This window comes from Grampus griseus (assembly GCF_964374135.1).
Source record: "Grampus griseus genome assembly, chromosome: 4".
Classification (NCBI taxonomy): Eukaryota; Metazoa; Chordata; class Mammalia; order Artiodactyla; family Delphinidae; genus Grampus; species Grampus griseus.
Genome location: NC_138997.1, coordinates 45,670,268 through 45,686,872, shown reverse-complemented (window position 1 = coordinate 45,686,872; position 16,605 = coordinate 45,670,268). Strand labels below are relative to the sequence as shown.

General features: G+C 40.5%; 1 protein-coding gene across 1 annotated transcript in view; it reads left to right on the top strand.

Moving 5' to 3' along the window:
* Nucleotides 1-2,123: 2,123 nt before the first annotated feature.
* Nucleotides 2,124-16,605, top strand: part of SHROOM3 (shroom family member 3) — a gene marked incomplete at its 5' end in the record, with an annotated part of 314,440 nt that continues 299,958 nt past the window's right edge. Inside the window, one exon of the mRNA XM_082652664.1 lies at nucleotides 2,124-2,291. Within this exon, the coding sequence (XP_082508790.1) occupies nucleotides 2,124-2,291 (168 nt within the window). The remainder of the gene's footprint in view (nucleotides 2,292-16,605) is intronic.

Below are 16,605 nucleotides of genomic sequence, written 5' to 3'. Positions count from 1 at the left end.
TGATTCTGTGAAATCCCATTTTTTACAAAATGAATCAGGAGCAAGATCGTAAGTGCCATAAAAAATAATTTTCAGAAAAAAACTATTCATTTACTTAGGATTTTATTTAAATGTATATACATATATATTTTAATAATGGAGTGAAAGAAAAACCAGCATTTCTCCTTTTATTCTTAATTTATAAATTAAGCTGCAAAAAGAAGCCCCAATAAAAACTGCATAATTACTCTTAAGAATCAGATAATATTTACCATCTACTTTCATTTTGTACAACTTTTGTTTCCACTAAAGTACTATCATTACATTAAAATGAGATTTTACTTTTTTTTTGGTCTTTGAGCCCTACAGATAAAGTTACTACTGAAAAGCAAATAACACTTGACATGTGTGGTACATTAAATACCATCTAGACTTCTTTGCATATTATATCTGCTTCTCTATTATATTAACTTTTCATTAACTGTAGGTACAAACACCCAAATTAAATTGATATCAAAATGTCAGTTTCCAACATAATTCATATTATCAAGTACTTTTAAACAGAAAAAGTTTTAGCAAAATATCTCTTTGAAATAATTCTAAATTGTTCCAATAACTTGATAACTGAAGCTTCTGGGTAAAAGATATAGTTATCTTGCACTATTTAAATTGTTAATAGAAAGTATTAATGTTAAATTTTATATAACATTATTACAAAATTCCATTGCTAACCTGAAATCAGAACAACATTCCGCCTTGAGTGTCTATTACTTGCCAGATATTAAGTATTTCTTTTCATTTAAAGAATGGATAACAAACTGTCTTGGAGTAGATAACAATTAAAATACAGAAGAAAGCCTGCCTCCTGTTTGTATTGAATCAAATAAGGAGAAATTTGACCGGACAGTCCTATTTCAAGATGAGAGACCGGTCATATATTTTACTTGGCATTTTCTTCCAAAGAACAAAATAAAGCCCTTGTGCTACCACCTTGACACTTACTTAAATGTTTACCAAATCCTCTTTGCAAACTTGGCTGCACAGCAGAATTGCCCAGAGTTTTTTAAAAAATGTCAATGTCTGTGCCTCACCCCCAGGGATTCTGCTTTAACTGGAACAAGGTGTGGCTAATCTATCAACTATTTTTCTACTCCTTGCTAATTAGCCATCTGTATGGTATTTTTAACTGTCTCCGTTTTATCAGCTGTAAGACTGTTTTGATTGGTCAGGTCTTTGTGGCGAACCGAATTCCGCAGAGCAGGGCTTACTGTGCAGAAAGGTTGCGGTGCCTCTGTTTGCCTCGATCCATTTTCCTCTCACTTCCTTACTCTTTCTCTCAGAGGAGGCAAGTGGCTGCCTCGGCAGCTGCGGTGGCTGACCATCACTGAAAGGACCAAAGAAAGCACTGAGCTGCCTCCTGGATATTTTCTCCAGGGAAGGTTAATTTACCATGCTTTCTTCCATTTTTCTCTACATCCTGGAAAAAACTTTTTTTGTTTTCTTTTACAAGAAACAAACTGAACTTATTGCTGAAAAACAGAGGCAAGAAGTTTTAGCACAGCTCCTCAGTTTGGGACAAGTTAGAAACTCCTGAAGCGAGCAGAAGCATAGTAAGTGCTTTCTTTCTTTTAAAGCCACTTCTGGGGAGAGGGGGGGCTATTGTAATGGTAAATTTCACTCGGAGAGGAAGAAAGGGTTGATAATCAATCAGAATTGAGGGATTCAGTTGAGTTTTTGCAATTTTCTTACTACATTGTAAGATGACTTGAAGTTTCTCTGTAAAATCTGCTGGAAGAGTTTTGGTGTGGGTGTGTGTGAAATAAAGGCAGTCTTGAGAGTGACATTGAAAGAAGTTTCTTTTTGAACAGAGTAGAGAGAGATACACCACTCGGGGGCTTCAGTGAGAACCGGGAATTCCAGGAGGAGAGTTTACATTCAGAAATGTTGAAGTGAAAAATCCTCCTGGCTCAGCATCTTGGAGTGAAGCTCGGAAGAACCCTTTACATCTGAAAGAATTTGTTCCTGAAAACCTCTTTTTCGGCCAGCGTGGATCATGAAGGATGGGATAATGTGCTATACAAGCACCGCTTTCTTGAATCTGCTGCAGGCATTTAAAATTTAACTTGAGGGATCATGTGTTTGGCATGATGAGGACCACAGAGAACTTCGATGAGACCAGTGCCACACTAAACCCTAACAGGACCCCCAGGGGAAGGTACGTTTATCTGGAAGTGTTCCTGCAGGGAGGAGCTCCCTGGGGTTTTACTTTGAAAGGTGGCCTGGAGCATGGAGAACCATTAATCATCTCTAAGGTATGTTTCTTTTTCCAATATTGTCTTTATTGAAATTGCTTTTTCTACTTTTGTCAGATCTGTCAAGAACACAGAATAATGCCGAGGATTGCCCAGATATTGCTTAATTTGCTGTTTCATACCTTTCTGATTATATCGGGAAATATTTTACATAGCTTGGTGTTTGAAAGAAAAATGTGTCTCGCGCATTTATTCCGTGAAATCCCAGGGAAAAATGTGCTTGTTTAATGGATAATCTCTTTTTGTGAATGAAATAGTATAAAACCAGCTACCACATGATCTTTTCAGTTATGAATCTGATTAAAGATTACCAGCATAGTTAATGTAGTGGCATGGTGTATATTTGTGTATGAGTGCCTTTATGGCTAGAAAACTATCCGTTCTTTCTCCTTTCAACTGGAAGTATCTAGCGTTCCGAAATATTTTACAATTGGTTTGCAACTCTGGATAATTGGTTACATAAATATTATTTATTGCTTTTTGCACACTCAGGAGAATTAAGTCAGCTTTCAATATAATCCAAGGGCAAAACAGCATTTCTGCCTCTTCTGTTTATCTATGTATTTAAGCCAATTTTTAAACCTTCATCATCCTGCAACATGCCTCAATTCTTCATATATCTTTGGTGTGGATAGGTATACCCATTGAATGAATCCTTTTTGTGCATTAGGTTTAGTGTTTCTGCTTTTCTCTAAAACTTCACAGGTTAAGAAAGATTACAGAGATTTTTTATTTTTTAAATAATTTTTTTAAAATTCATTAATTAATTATTTATTTATTTATTTTGGCCGTGCCAGGTGTTAGTTGAGGCATGCGGGATCTAGTTCCGCGACCAGGGATTGAACCCGGGCCCCCTGCCTTGGGAGCGCAGGGTCTTACCCACTGGACCACCAGGGAAGTCCCCAGAGATTTCTTTTAAAATTTCAGAATATTAACAGTCTAAAATAACAGAATATAAGTGCTTTTCACACCTTAGCATTACTCAAGAAACATCTGTAATTGAGGGGAAATTTAGTTTCAGTTGGAGAGTGGGAAAGAGGTAAATATGCATTTTGCCTGAGCTCTATTACCTAGTTAAGGTTATTTTTCATATCCCACCAAAATGTGTGTTTTGAGAGAGACAAACGATGCTTACTGTGGGTGAGCCAGTGGGAACTGTTTTCCAGCCGTCAGCCAAGAATGTGCAGAATAGCACTGTAAGCCGTGTGACTTTTCCTTGTCTTTCCTAAGAAAACAAAAGATACGTATACATATATGTGTATCAGTTAGGAAGACTTCCAGCTATAAGTAACTGGAAACCCGACTGATAGAAACCTAAGTAAACTGGGGTTAGTTTTTCTCATATTACAAGAAGTCTGGAGTCCAGGCAAGGAGCAGCAGTTCAATAATGTCATCAAGAACTTCAGTTAGCTCTCCACTCTGCCTTCTTTACGATGTAGACTTTTGTCTTCATGGTTGCAAGATGGATGCCATATCTCCGGCATTGCATCTTCATTCTGGGCAGGGTTTTGGCTTTTGGTTTTGGCTTTTGGTTTTGGCTTTTGGTTTGGAACCCTCCCTATCAAACTTGTGCTTACATCTTGTTGACCAGAACAGTGCCACATACCTATCCTTAGACCAATTATTGGCCAAGGGGAATGAGACTACCATGACTAGTTTAGACCAGTCAGGACTTCTTTCCTGGGTTCTGTGATAGAAACAGCCTTCCTGATGTCAAGGAATCTCTGCCCACTATTTGAACAAATTGAGGTTCTGTTTTCAGGAAGAAGGAGGGAGTGGGTGCTGGGTAGACAGTTGAGAATGTCTGCCACAGACATAAATATTATCTCTGCATTTTAAAACTCTGGTTTACATTCAATTTGCCTGGTCTTTAATGTTAAGATATTATGTATCTGCCCACTAGAATACAGTTTCCTGTCAAACAGGCCTAATCCTACCACTAATGAGCCACTCTGCAAGGCTCCATTTTATCTGCAGAATGGGGGTAAACGATTATCTCCCTTATTGGAATGTGTGGGGATTAAATGAGACCGTGTATTTAGAACAGCTAACATAGGGGCTGGTACACAGAAAGAGCTCAAAAAAAAAAAAAAATCTTAGCAAAGATTATGACTATTGCTTTTCATTAGTCTAAGAGACATTGTATTAGGATACAGATTTGTCTGATCTACAAAGATCCAAAATAGCATTAGCTTAAGCAATATAGGAATTTCTATCTCTCTCACATGACAATCTGAGCATAAGCCACACTGAAAGATGGCTGCAAGGGGTCAGGGACCCACGTGCCTTCTACTTTCTTACTTTCATCCTGATGCCCCGTCTGCATGGTCCAAGGTGACTTGCCCCAACATCTGCTTTCCAGTCCGTAAGAAGTGGAAGAAAGAAAAGAGAAGACAATCTCCTTCCTTTCAAGGGTATAATCTGGCGTAATCTGCTCTGTCCAATATGGTAGCCACCAGCCACACGTGGCTATTTCCATTTCAATTAAAAGTAACTAAAATGGGACTTACCTGGTGGCGCAGTGGTTAAGAATCCGCCTGCCGATGCAGGGGACACGGGTTCTATCCCTGGTCCTGGAAGATCCCACATGCTGCAGAGCAACTAAGCCCGTGCGCCACAACTACTGAGCCCGTGTGCCATAATTACTGAAGCCCTCGCGCCTAGACCCCACTCTCCGCAACAAGAGAAGCCACCGCAATAAGAAGCCCATGCACTGCCACGAAGAGTAGGCCCTGCTCGCCGCAACTAGAGAAAGCCCACACGCAGCAACAAAGACCCAACACAACCAAAAATAAATAAATAAATAAATTTATATTTTAAAAAAGTAACTAAAATGAAATACAATTTTAAATTCTGTTTCTCATATCCACTAGCCAGATTTCAAGTGCCACATTGCTCTTGAATCTCTCTCCCCATCCTGTCTGGCAAACTCATATTCATCCAAGCGCCATTTCTTCCTCTCTCTGAAGTTTTCCTGACTTCATCAAGCTGGGTTAGGTGATCTCTCTTCTACACTCCAATAACATGCATTTATTACACCAAATCATAATTTTTAAATTTATGTTGACTGTCTTCTCAGCGGTCTGAAAGCCTCTTGAAAGGCTGCGACCATTTTCTTTTCATCTCTACCACATCTAACTCGGCCCGGGTACACAAATATTTGTTGAGTAAATGAAAAGGCATGGGCTATGTCTTATTCATCTTGCATTTCCTAGATCTAGCAGAGAGCCTGGCACAGGGTAGGTGCTCGATAACTTCTATTGAATTAATAGGCAAAGACAAAACAGAGCAGGGAGGCAGTCTAAGCAAGGATGCAGAGTCCCATGAGATGAGGATGCCAGGCAGATCTCCAGACATAGAATGTGTATGTTTCCCATTGCTACCATAAAAATTACCACAAACTTAGTGGCTTAAACAACACAAACTTATTACCTTACAGTTCTGTAGGTCAGAAGTCTAACACAGGTCTCACTGGGCTAAAATTAGTATGTCAACAAGGCTGTGTTCCTTTTTGGAGGCTATAGGGGAGGCTCTGTTTCCCTGCCCTTTCCAACTTCTAGAAGCGACCCGCATTCCTTGGCTCATGGCCCCATTCCTCCATCTTCAAAGCCAGCAATGGCAGGTTGAGTCCTCACATTGCATCACTCTGATCTCTAACTTCTGCCTCCCTCTTCCAATTTGAAGTACCCTTGGGATTACATTGGGCCCACCAGGATAATATCCCTATTTTAAGATCAGTTGAGTAATGACCTTAATTCTGTCTGTAGCCTTAATTCCCCTTTGCCATGTAATCTGACATATTCACAGGTTCCAGGGATTAGAACGTGGATGTCTTTGGGAGGAGAGGGCTTTATTTTGCCAACCAACAGGGAGTTTGAACATTGATGAAAGTGCGCGTAATTAAGATAATACCAAGGATGAGACAAAAGTTAAGTTTAGAGGCTGATTGTGTGTATCCAAGACCTTTTTCCTAGGACTATGAAGAAAGTGCCCATTAGCTCATATGCTGCTCACCAAATGTTCACTATTCCCCTAATGTAGGGTGACCCCCATTGTAAGTGAAGGGAAGGGATAGTACACATTAAGTCTTTGATATGAAAGGCAGGTACATTTATACAAAGCAGTTATAAGCTGCCAGGTGTGACAGTATAATGAATGAAGTAGCATTTTTCTTTAGGTACAAATGAGGTGGGAGAATGAATGGGGAAAAAGGAGCTACAAAAATGTGGCAGTAAAAGAAATCACTTCCAAATCCCTTTCTTTGGGTTTTAATGTCCTTGAAAAGGAAAGGTGGAGTTGAGGAAAGAGCCTCTGTAATCTGTAAACTTCAAAAAGAAAGGGTAACTTTTTTTAAAAAAATAGGGATTGTATGTAGAAGCTCAAGGATTTCAATAGTTCAGGAAGCTGGCAGCATGATTTTATTATGACTCACTCCGCATTGTGGCTGAGAAAAGTGGTTCCACCTGCTGTGGGGATGCACCTGCCCCTAGGATTCATAATCAAATAACAACTAGAACAACAACAAACAACAACCAGTAACGACCACCAGTAAATACTGGCACTTACTAAGTGCTTACTGGGTGCTGATCTCTATTCGAAGAGATCCATGTGTGTTAACCCTTTTAATTTCCACAACTCCATGAGGAAGGTAATATTATGATGCCAGTTTTATACATGAGAAAGCAAGACACAGAATTTGAGCAGCTTTCTGAAGCTCTCATGGCTGGTAGAAATTGCTAGAGGTGGAATTTGAATGCAGGCATCCTGGTTCTCCAGAGTCCACGCGCTTGACATACTCTGCCGTTCAGTCACTGTTGCCTACCAAATATTTGTCTCAGTCTAGTTTCTAGAGCTATGATCTGGGTAGAATATGGGATTAATCTTTTGGTATATATGTTTTAAAATTTATTAGAGAAAACAATTTTAAAAAATCTTAGTCCTTGGGATTTCCTTGGTGGTCCAATGGTTAAGACTCCACGCTCCCAATGCAGGGAACCTGGGTTCGATCCCTGGCTGGGGAATTAAAATCCTGCATGCTGCACAGTGTGGCCAAAAAAAAAAATCTTAGTCCTATACATGGAAGCAACCTAAGTGTCCATCAACAGGTGAATGGATAAAGAAGATGTGGCACATATATACAATGGAATATTACTCAGCCATAAAAAGAAATGAAATTGAGTTATTTGTAGTGAGGTGGATAGACCTAGAGTCTGTCATACAGAGTGAAGTAAGTCAGAAAGAGAAAAACAAACACCATATGCTAACACATATATATGGAATCTAAAAAAAAAAACTGGTTCTGCCAAACCTAGGGGCAGGACGGGAATAAAGACACAGATGCAGAGAATGGATTTGAGGACACGGGGAGGGGGAGGGGTAAGGTGGGATGAAGTGAGAGAGTGGCATGGACATATATACACTAGCAAATGTAAAATAGATAGCTAGTGGGAAGCAGCTGCATAGCACAGGGAGATCGGCTCAGTGCTGTGTGACTACCTAGAGGGGTGGGATAGGGAGGGTTGGAGGGAGATGCAAGAGGGAGGGGATATGGGGATATATGTAGACATATAGCTGATTCACTTTGTTATACAGCAGAAACTAACACAACATTGTAAAGCCATTATACTCCAATAAAGAGGTTAAAAAAAAAATCTTAGTCCTATAAAGGTCCCCTAAAATAGGTACAGGAACTCCTGTAAGTAGTTCAAGACCCATAAAAGGAGGGGCCACTTACCATTTCTTAGTAAGTATTGTTGTGGCGTCTCCACCTGGAGAGGCACCTTTTTTGTGCACTTCAAAGGATTTAAACCTCCACGTGTACTTCATGTGCTTACATGGTCTTCCCTAGGAAGAAGACTAAAATGTATAGTCTAGCCACAAAGAAGTATGAGTGTACCAGTTCAGCCCTTGGGAAGAAGAGGAGGAAAAGTGAGGCTTATTTTAGTTATATGGGGGAAATCCTAAAGCAAACCCACCCAGACTTCAGTGGGTGCTCCTGGGTCTTGGATGCTCTGGTCTCTCTGGAGGATTGGCGACTGGAACAGATTAGCCTGGAGGCAACTAGACCATCCTTTGACAACCACAGAAAAGCTGTCACTGGCAGACAGCTCCTTGAAGCAGTCAAGCAGAGGTCCTCTCTGAAGAGCTTTTGGATAAATGAAGTGTTTCTGAATGGCCCTGTTGTTGGAAATGATTGCACTTGCCCCCCAAAATTGTATGTGTCAGAGGGCTGGGTTGGAGACAATGTATCCAAGAAGTACTGGCTACAACAGGAGTCTTAGTGCTCCACACCTGGTCTCCGGGTCCTGTGTTTTTAGCCTCTGATGTCCTTTGTAGAAAAAAAATAAAGGCTTTTTCTCATGTGTGTTAAAAAAAAAAAATCCTGGGCTTCAGAATTGAAGATCAGCCATTGTCTCTTATGTCATCAATGCTCCTGATTCCTACCTGCCTGGGAGGTATCTCTGCTCTGGCTAGACTGTCTTCTGTGTCATCTCACTAGTAAATCCTGTTGGTTCCATCTTCCACGCCATTACCCCTCCTTTTCTGAATCTGCTTCTACCACCTATAACACCATCATCCTCTTCCTGTCGATCTAAATCTCAGCCTTCCCCTGCCAAGGCTTGGCTCACCACCCCTATCCCAACCCCATCTTTCCATTCTTTATCTGTAAGGGGGTGTGTTAGCTAGATGACATCAGAGGCTAACCTCAAACTTATGCCCCCTGTCTTCCTGGTGGCTGACACTACTCAGATTTTAAAGTGGATTCTCTCATTGGGTTTTTCTAGCCTCAGTGATATGAGATAATCCCTGAATCCTCTTCACAATTCCTCCTCTGGAGAGAATCATCCAGAACATCCCAATCAACCTGCCCTTTCAAGATGAAATGAACTGCTTTGCTACATTGTGAGAAGCCTTGGAAATAGAAACAGCCCGTAGGTTAGGAAATGACTCCTTTGGAGCATACTTAAGTCGTCTGGATGACCATGTTGAGATTTCTTCATTTCTGGATTTTCTGCATCCATCTGTCCACACTGAGCACATTACAACATTCTAGCTTCCTTAGCGATCCTCAGTTTCAACACGCCAACGTCAGCCATACAATCTCTCTTGACCCATTTCTTCTGCACTAAAACAAGGATCCTTTTATGAGTTTATGGTAGCCGGTTTCTGAGTTCAATGTGAAATTGACTTTTAGGCCGTTTCCCAAGACCTTGGGCTGTTTGGTTTAGCTCATCCCAAAGTCATCTTTTTCATCTCCTTCCAAGAACCCAGCTAGATCAGCTTGTTATTGACCTTTTAAAATAGCCAGTCCTTTCTGAGGTTCTCTCCCTACCTTTCTTGCTCTTTCCTTTAATATCACTTGCCCTTCATACTAGGGTAGCCTCATCTGTCTGCTGTCCTTAAACTAATAAGTTTGGTCCCTCATTTTTCCATCCCCTTCCGTCCTGCATTTGCATCAAGTCTTCCTTCTTCTCATGTTCCCAGCACCTTTATTCGTGCCATCTTCTAGTACAGGTAGTTGTTTGCATTTGGCCAATAAATGATAATCACTTTAAAGCCAAATGAGTTTTACTCAGGCTGTATATCCCGTTTCTCCTAGTGAAATACTTCCCATTTCACACACAACAAATGCTCAATAAATGTTGAATGACCTATCGGAGGTTAGAGCTATAAAGAATCTCAGCAATCATCTAATCCAACTTCCTCATTATACAGAGAGAAAACTGAGATACAATAAAGTTCAGTTATTTGCCAAGATGGTTTCTGCCGTAGCAAACTGTGTGTGTGTGTGTGTGTGTGTGTGTGTGTGTCTGTGTGTCTGTGTGCATGCAAAGCTCAGCTAGTGAGAGAATAATTAATTGCTTTCTGCTTGTGCCATTCATACTTTTCCTAGCTCCCTGTTAGGCTGCTAACTTCTGGAAGCTGAGGGCCTTTCTTTCCTCCCTCCCTCCTTTTCTTCCTTCTTTACTTTCTCTTATCCACAATGCTTAAACTATGCATAACAATGATAAAAATGATGTATTAATGAAGAGGGAGACAAATGAAATATTAAAGGGGATCTTCTTTAAAGTCTTTGTTAGAAAGATGATGAGGGTAGTATATACTAGAAAACCCTGCTTAAAAAATTAAGGTAAGTAGGTTGAGTTTGATTTTCAATTTAATGATGTCTTGCACGTATATAATATTTGGTAAATGTCTGTTGAATTGATTGGGGAAGAAAAGAAAATTTGTGTTTTTGATTTAACTTTTTGAAACTATGTAAACTTTGCTTAAAGGTTATGTGTTTTTAGATAAAAACTAAGTTTGTGATCCTATCAATGTTGTTGGAACTAACTTTTATTCAAGCAGCATGCTGAGGTGATGTACCAGATGGCTCTTAGCATTTGTAAGAACTCTGCTTTCTTTTAAAGGTAATAGATTCCCGAGGCACTGCCTCTTATGTAGGGAACACAATTTAAGATATATTTGTCTGTCTCATTTTAGTGAACCCACAATGTGATTGGAGACACATAATGCGAGACTTTCTATCAATCTTTGAAAAAAACAAAACCCTAAAGGACGTTCTGGATCTTAAGTAACCCACAGACAGAATCGTCCACGTCTCTCCCTTTGATGTACTTCCAAACAGCAAACATCTTGATCCAAAGAGCTGCAGAGTCACTGTTTTCCCACTCGGTCCATCTCAGGAGTCCATCCATCTTTTATGCTCTGACAACCTGGGCCCTTCTCAACAAAATGAAACGAAACAAGGCAAAGACTCTCTGCTAAATCTAAGCACTGTTTCTTCCCCTCTTCTAATGACTATCTCCACAAAAGAGAACTTGTGTGGCTCGGTCTGTAGAATGGAAGTGACAGTTCTTTCCTGCCTTCAGAGGAGGCTTTTCTAAATCAACTGCATTTTTTCATTCCTCAGCTATTCATGCATCTATTCATTATAGCCTTCTCCATCTTGAACTGCATTTTACCTTAGAGATTTATAAGATCTAACTAAAGCCGTTATATTTAATGCCCTTTGGTATGTCTGTATTGATATAGCGTTGTAATTTCTTTTTTTAAAAAATATATGTCTTATTTCCTTTTTTTTTAGTAATGCTTTTTTTTTTTTTTTAAATATTTATTTATTTATTTATTTGGTTGTACCAGGTCTTAGTTGCGGCAGGCAGGCTCTTTAGTTGTGGATCGCCAGCTCCTTAGTTGCGGCACATGGGCTCCTTATTTGTGGCATGTGAACTCTTGGTTGCGGCATGCACGTGGAATCTAGTTCCCTGACCAAACCTGGATCAAACCCAGGCCCCCTGCATTAGGAGTGTGGAGTCTTTTTTTTTTTTTTTTTTAGCATCTTTATTGGAGTATAATTGCTTTACAATGGTGTGTTAGTTTCTGCTTCATAACAAAGTGAATCGGTTATACATGTACATATGTTCCCACATCTCTTCCCTCTCGCGTATTCCTCCCTCCCAACCTCCCTATCCCACCCCTCCAGGCAGTCACAAAGCACCAAGCTGATCTCCCTGTGCTATGCGGCTGCTTCCCACTAGCTAGCTATTTTATGTTTGGTAGTGTATATATGTCCATGCCACTCTCTCACTTTGTCACAGCTGGAGTGTGGAGTCTTATCCACTGCGCCACCAGGGAAGTCCCTGGGGTTGTAATTTCTATGTTATCTTTTTTCTTTTCATTTTAGGCAAAGCTGTCTAGTGTAGCAAAATACACATCCCAGACACTCTAAGGCTTGGAGTGAAAATAAACAAATTTCATCTCTACCATAGTCTTAACTGGCTGTGTGACTGTGGGCAAGTAACTTAGCTTTCCTGAATCTGTGTCCTCATCTATAAAAATGGAACATTCTCACCCAATGGAGTTGTTATAAGTATCCAAGGGATTAAACTATATAATAATGCTTTGAAATGCAAAACACATCCGAAGTTTAGTTATGACATGATGTTATGGACTGGTGGGAGAGTAGTAGGTACCAAACAGACATTAGCAACTCACATAACAAAGATGATACTTGGCTAATTTTCCGTATCATGGCCAATAGTTGCTACCTGAACAGATAATTCCCTGCCCTTATGGAGCTCATAGTTCAGTAGAAATAGACTGGTGGAAAATATGTTTGTATATGGTAATTTCAGGGTTATTACGAAAAAAAAATGATGAGTTCCAGAATGGTAGTATCGGTTAGGTAGAGGTATGGGGAGCAGGGTTTACGTTAAGTAGGATGATTAGAGAAGAGTTTTCCGATAAGATGACTTCTGAGCTAAGACCTGATGGATAAGAAATAAGAAATCAGATATAAAAGAGGTTTATAAGTTAGGCTGATGTAGGAAGGTCTTGGAATGTTTCAGAAATATGAAGAAAGATGTTTTTGCAGTATATTAGGTATCTGTTTGGACTGCTATAACAGAATACCATAGACTGAGTGACTTATAAACAGAAATTTATTTCTCAGTTCTGGAGGCTGGGAAGTCCAAGATCAAGGCACTGGCAGATTCAATATCTCGTGAGGGCCCACTTCCTGGTCCATAGATGTCATCTTCTCCCTGTGTCCTCGTATGGTAGAAGGGGCAAGGGAGCTCTGTGAGGTCTCGTTTATAAGGGCACAGATCCCATTAACGAGGGCTCCACCCTCATGACCTAATCACCACCCAAAGACCCCACCTCCAAATACCATCACGCTGGGGGTATAGGTTTCAACATATGAATTTTGGGAAGGACACATTTTCAGCATATAGCAGTAGGCAGGAGAGAGAGCAGTATGACATCGAATGCAAAGGGGGGCAGGGGTCAGATCAGACAGGACCTTGTAGGTTGTAGAAAGGACCTTGGACTGAACTTAAATGCAGGGTGTGAGGAAGGGTACATCACACCACAATTCTTTCTCTACTTATGGTGGGATGGGCCAATTGCATGTAATTAAACTCTGGGTGATTTTTTTGTGCTGACTTTTTTTTTTTTTTTTGGCTCCGTCGGGTCTTAGTTGCGGAACGTGGGATCTTCTGTTGCAGTGCATTGGCTTCTCTCTAGTTGTGATGTGCTGGTTTTTCTCTTCTCTAGCTGAGGCTTGCAGGCTAAGTAGTTGTGGTACACGGGCTTAGTTGCCCCACAGCATGTGGGATCTTAGTTCCCTGACCAGGGATCGAACCCATGTCCCCTGCATTGGAAGGCGGATTCTTTACCACTGGACCACCAGGGAAGTCCCTATGCTGACTCTTAAAGCCAGTCTCTCCTCTCCCTCATACATTTCTAAGGCACTTCCTGGGTGTACAACAAGACAGAGCCTTCCAAAAGAAAACTGTCAAAATTCATTGTGATTTATGGAATTATGCATAAATAAACAGTAAATATTCTTTTTGTAATTAGTTGGGAGAAAGTTCTCCCCCTCCACCTCATAACTGTTGATCTCTTGGGTTATTTTTCACTTAAAGACAACAAGATTTGTTGTAGCAATATGACTAACTTTACTGAGATCCTGCTCTGTAACTGGCATGTTAGTTCACATAAGCGTCACGAAACTCTGTGAGGTACGGATTCTATTATTAATTCCACTTTATAGATGAGGAAACTGGAAGATTGCTTAAGGTCATAAAAGTAGTTAGGGGCTGATCGAAGACCTTTTAAACTTTAAGCCTAAGAAATACCTTTTAAAGTAAAAACTGCATTGTCATTTTATAGTTCCAAAGAATCCTTCCATCTACTTCGGCCCATGTCACGATTTCTGGGGGAAGAAGTGGGATGTGTGAACTGTGTGGAAAAGTCAGGCAGCTCAATGGTATCTTGAAGGTCACTTGCACCATGAAATGAGGGGTGTGACTGAGATATCAACCTCAAGAATTAAACTGGACTCCTCCCACTTTCCCAGGCTCTGCTTCCTGCTATCTTTTATTTCTGTCAGGTTCTAACCTTGGTCTCATTTGACCTCTCTGATTGTTGTTTTTCAGCTGAGATATTGTGTTTTCATCTCCATGCACAGTCATCATCTTTGCCTTTGCTTTTCTATCACGCCCTTGTCTCCTCAATTGACTTAAACTTCCCCCTCTCACTAACCTAAACCCTAGGGCTTACCTCTTGGGCTGGATACACTCCATCACATCGTTAAGCCATGATAAAACCTTAACCCTCAAATCAAGCCTGTTACCCCAGGAGAAACACTAATTGACTAAATGAACACTAACCAGTTTAAAGCTAACAGGGGCTGGATCCAGTTTATATAGTGATCAGACTAGTTGGAGAGGAGAGAGATGGAAGCAGATGTCAGAATGATGTAGGGCCCAAGCCAAGGAATGCAGGTGACCTCGAGATGCTGGAAAAGGCAAGGAAAAGACTCCCCTCTGGAGCTTCTAAAAAGAACACAACTCAGCTGAAATCTTATTTTAGTCCAATAAACCCCATTTTGGACTCTGACCTCCAGTGCTGTCAGATGATAAATTTTTGTTATTTGAAGCCACCAAGTCCGTGGTAGTTCGTTACAGCAGCAATAGGAAACTAATGCACTATCTCATTTAACCCACTGTGCTTTTCAGAAACATTGAGGATAAAATATAGCACTGAAAGGGAAAGTGAGGAGGAAAAGGCTGCAAAGGGTGAAGGAAGGAAAGATAAAGGTTTGACCCCAGGCAGGGTCAATGAAAAAGCCTGCATTTGAATCACAGTCAGACTTGAGTTTCAAACTGGTAGAGGACTGATTTTCTGAGAGGCTTCAAGTTCATGCCCCCCAACTTGGTGAAGAGACCTGGTTATAAGCTCAGCAGCACAACAAATGTTCTTTCATGGAGGAGTGTCCATCAAGTGGCCTCAACCCTCACCTTTACTTGGCTCCTGGAAATGTAGTTTAGACAGATCCTAGAACTCTAAAGATGTCAACATTTTAAACCGATCTCAAAACACAGGCAAGTTAAGTGGAATAAGCACTCTTCAGGTTAGTTGGACTAAGTGCCTAGCACTTTGGGTATTAAATTAGATCCTGAGCCACACATTTGTTGGAAGGTAAGAAGAAAGATTGGATTTCTAGAACTAATTGACTTACTCTTTTCCTTTGAAAAGTTATAAATTTTAATGGAGGAAGTTGTACGGGTGTAATTTAAGCTTTTATCTTCTTGTGTGCAGTCCTCTGAGAAGTTCACATTTTTCAGGCCTTGTTTCATGGAAACTGGGAAATGAGCTATTGGAATTCAGACCTGAGATCTGGCTGGGTTCTAGAAAGAAATACACATGTTTAGTGTTGAGATAAAACATTAAAAGAGTATGAGAGTGAGTGAATTTGGGGAATAAGAAGGCAGAAAATACCTGACACTTTCATATTAGTCCTTGATTTTTTTTTCATATTTTCACTTTGGAGTAATTACTGATGAGCATCAGGTCAAAAAAAAAAAGTCATCCATTGACCTCAATATAAGCAGCAGGCAGGTTAAAAGAATTAGTGTCATTCTTCAGGATTGCATTCGTAGTTGCATAGTGGTGCTCTTGGCTCAAAACTTACAATTAAATAAGTGTTGGCCCTCTCTTGAAAGAACTGCTATCACAGCTTCCCCTACATATGTAAGTCAATGAATTTGACCTTTAAGAAGAAACCGTTGGTGTGGGCCCTTCCACTGGGTCAAGATACATTGCAAATTTCTCAAATTTCTGAACTAGGGCACTATCAAATGCTACAGCCACCTTTCCTTTCTATGAGAGAAAAGCAAAATAAAGGAGGGAGGACTGCATGGCAGAAAGAAGGAAATCGATACATAATAACTACATTTACTCAGTTCCCGCTGTGGGTCAGGTGCTATCTTAGGTTATGTCATTTATTATTTTGTAGAATGAGGTCTTTTAAAAATTTATTTATTTTTATTTATTTATCTTTGGCTGCATTGGGTCTTCGTTGCTGCGCACGGGCTTTCTCTAGTTGTAGCGAGCTGGGGCTACTCTTGTGTGTGGTGCACAGGCTTCCCATTGCGGTGGCTTCTCTTGTTGCAGAGCACGGGCTCTAAGCATATGGGCTTCAGTAGTTGTGGCTCGTGGGCTCTAGAGCGCAGGCTCAGTAGTTGTGGCGCAGGGGCTTAGTTGCTCCATGGCACGTGGGATCTTCCTGGACCAGGGCTCTAACCCGCATCCCCTGCATTGGCAGGCGGATTCTTAACCACTGCACCACCAGGGAAGTCCCAAGGTTTGTTTTTATGTATGAGCAAAGAGGTTTTTCACAAATGATGGAGCCAGGATTTAAAGCTATTTCATGCATTCACTAACACATTTAGTTAACACATTATTTACTGAATGCCTAAAATACGACAGAATTGGGAAACAACAGCAAACAAGGTCCCTGCACCCA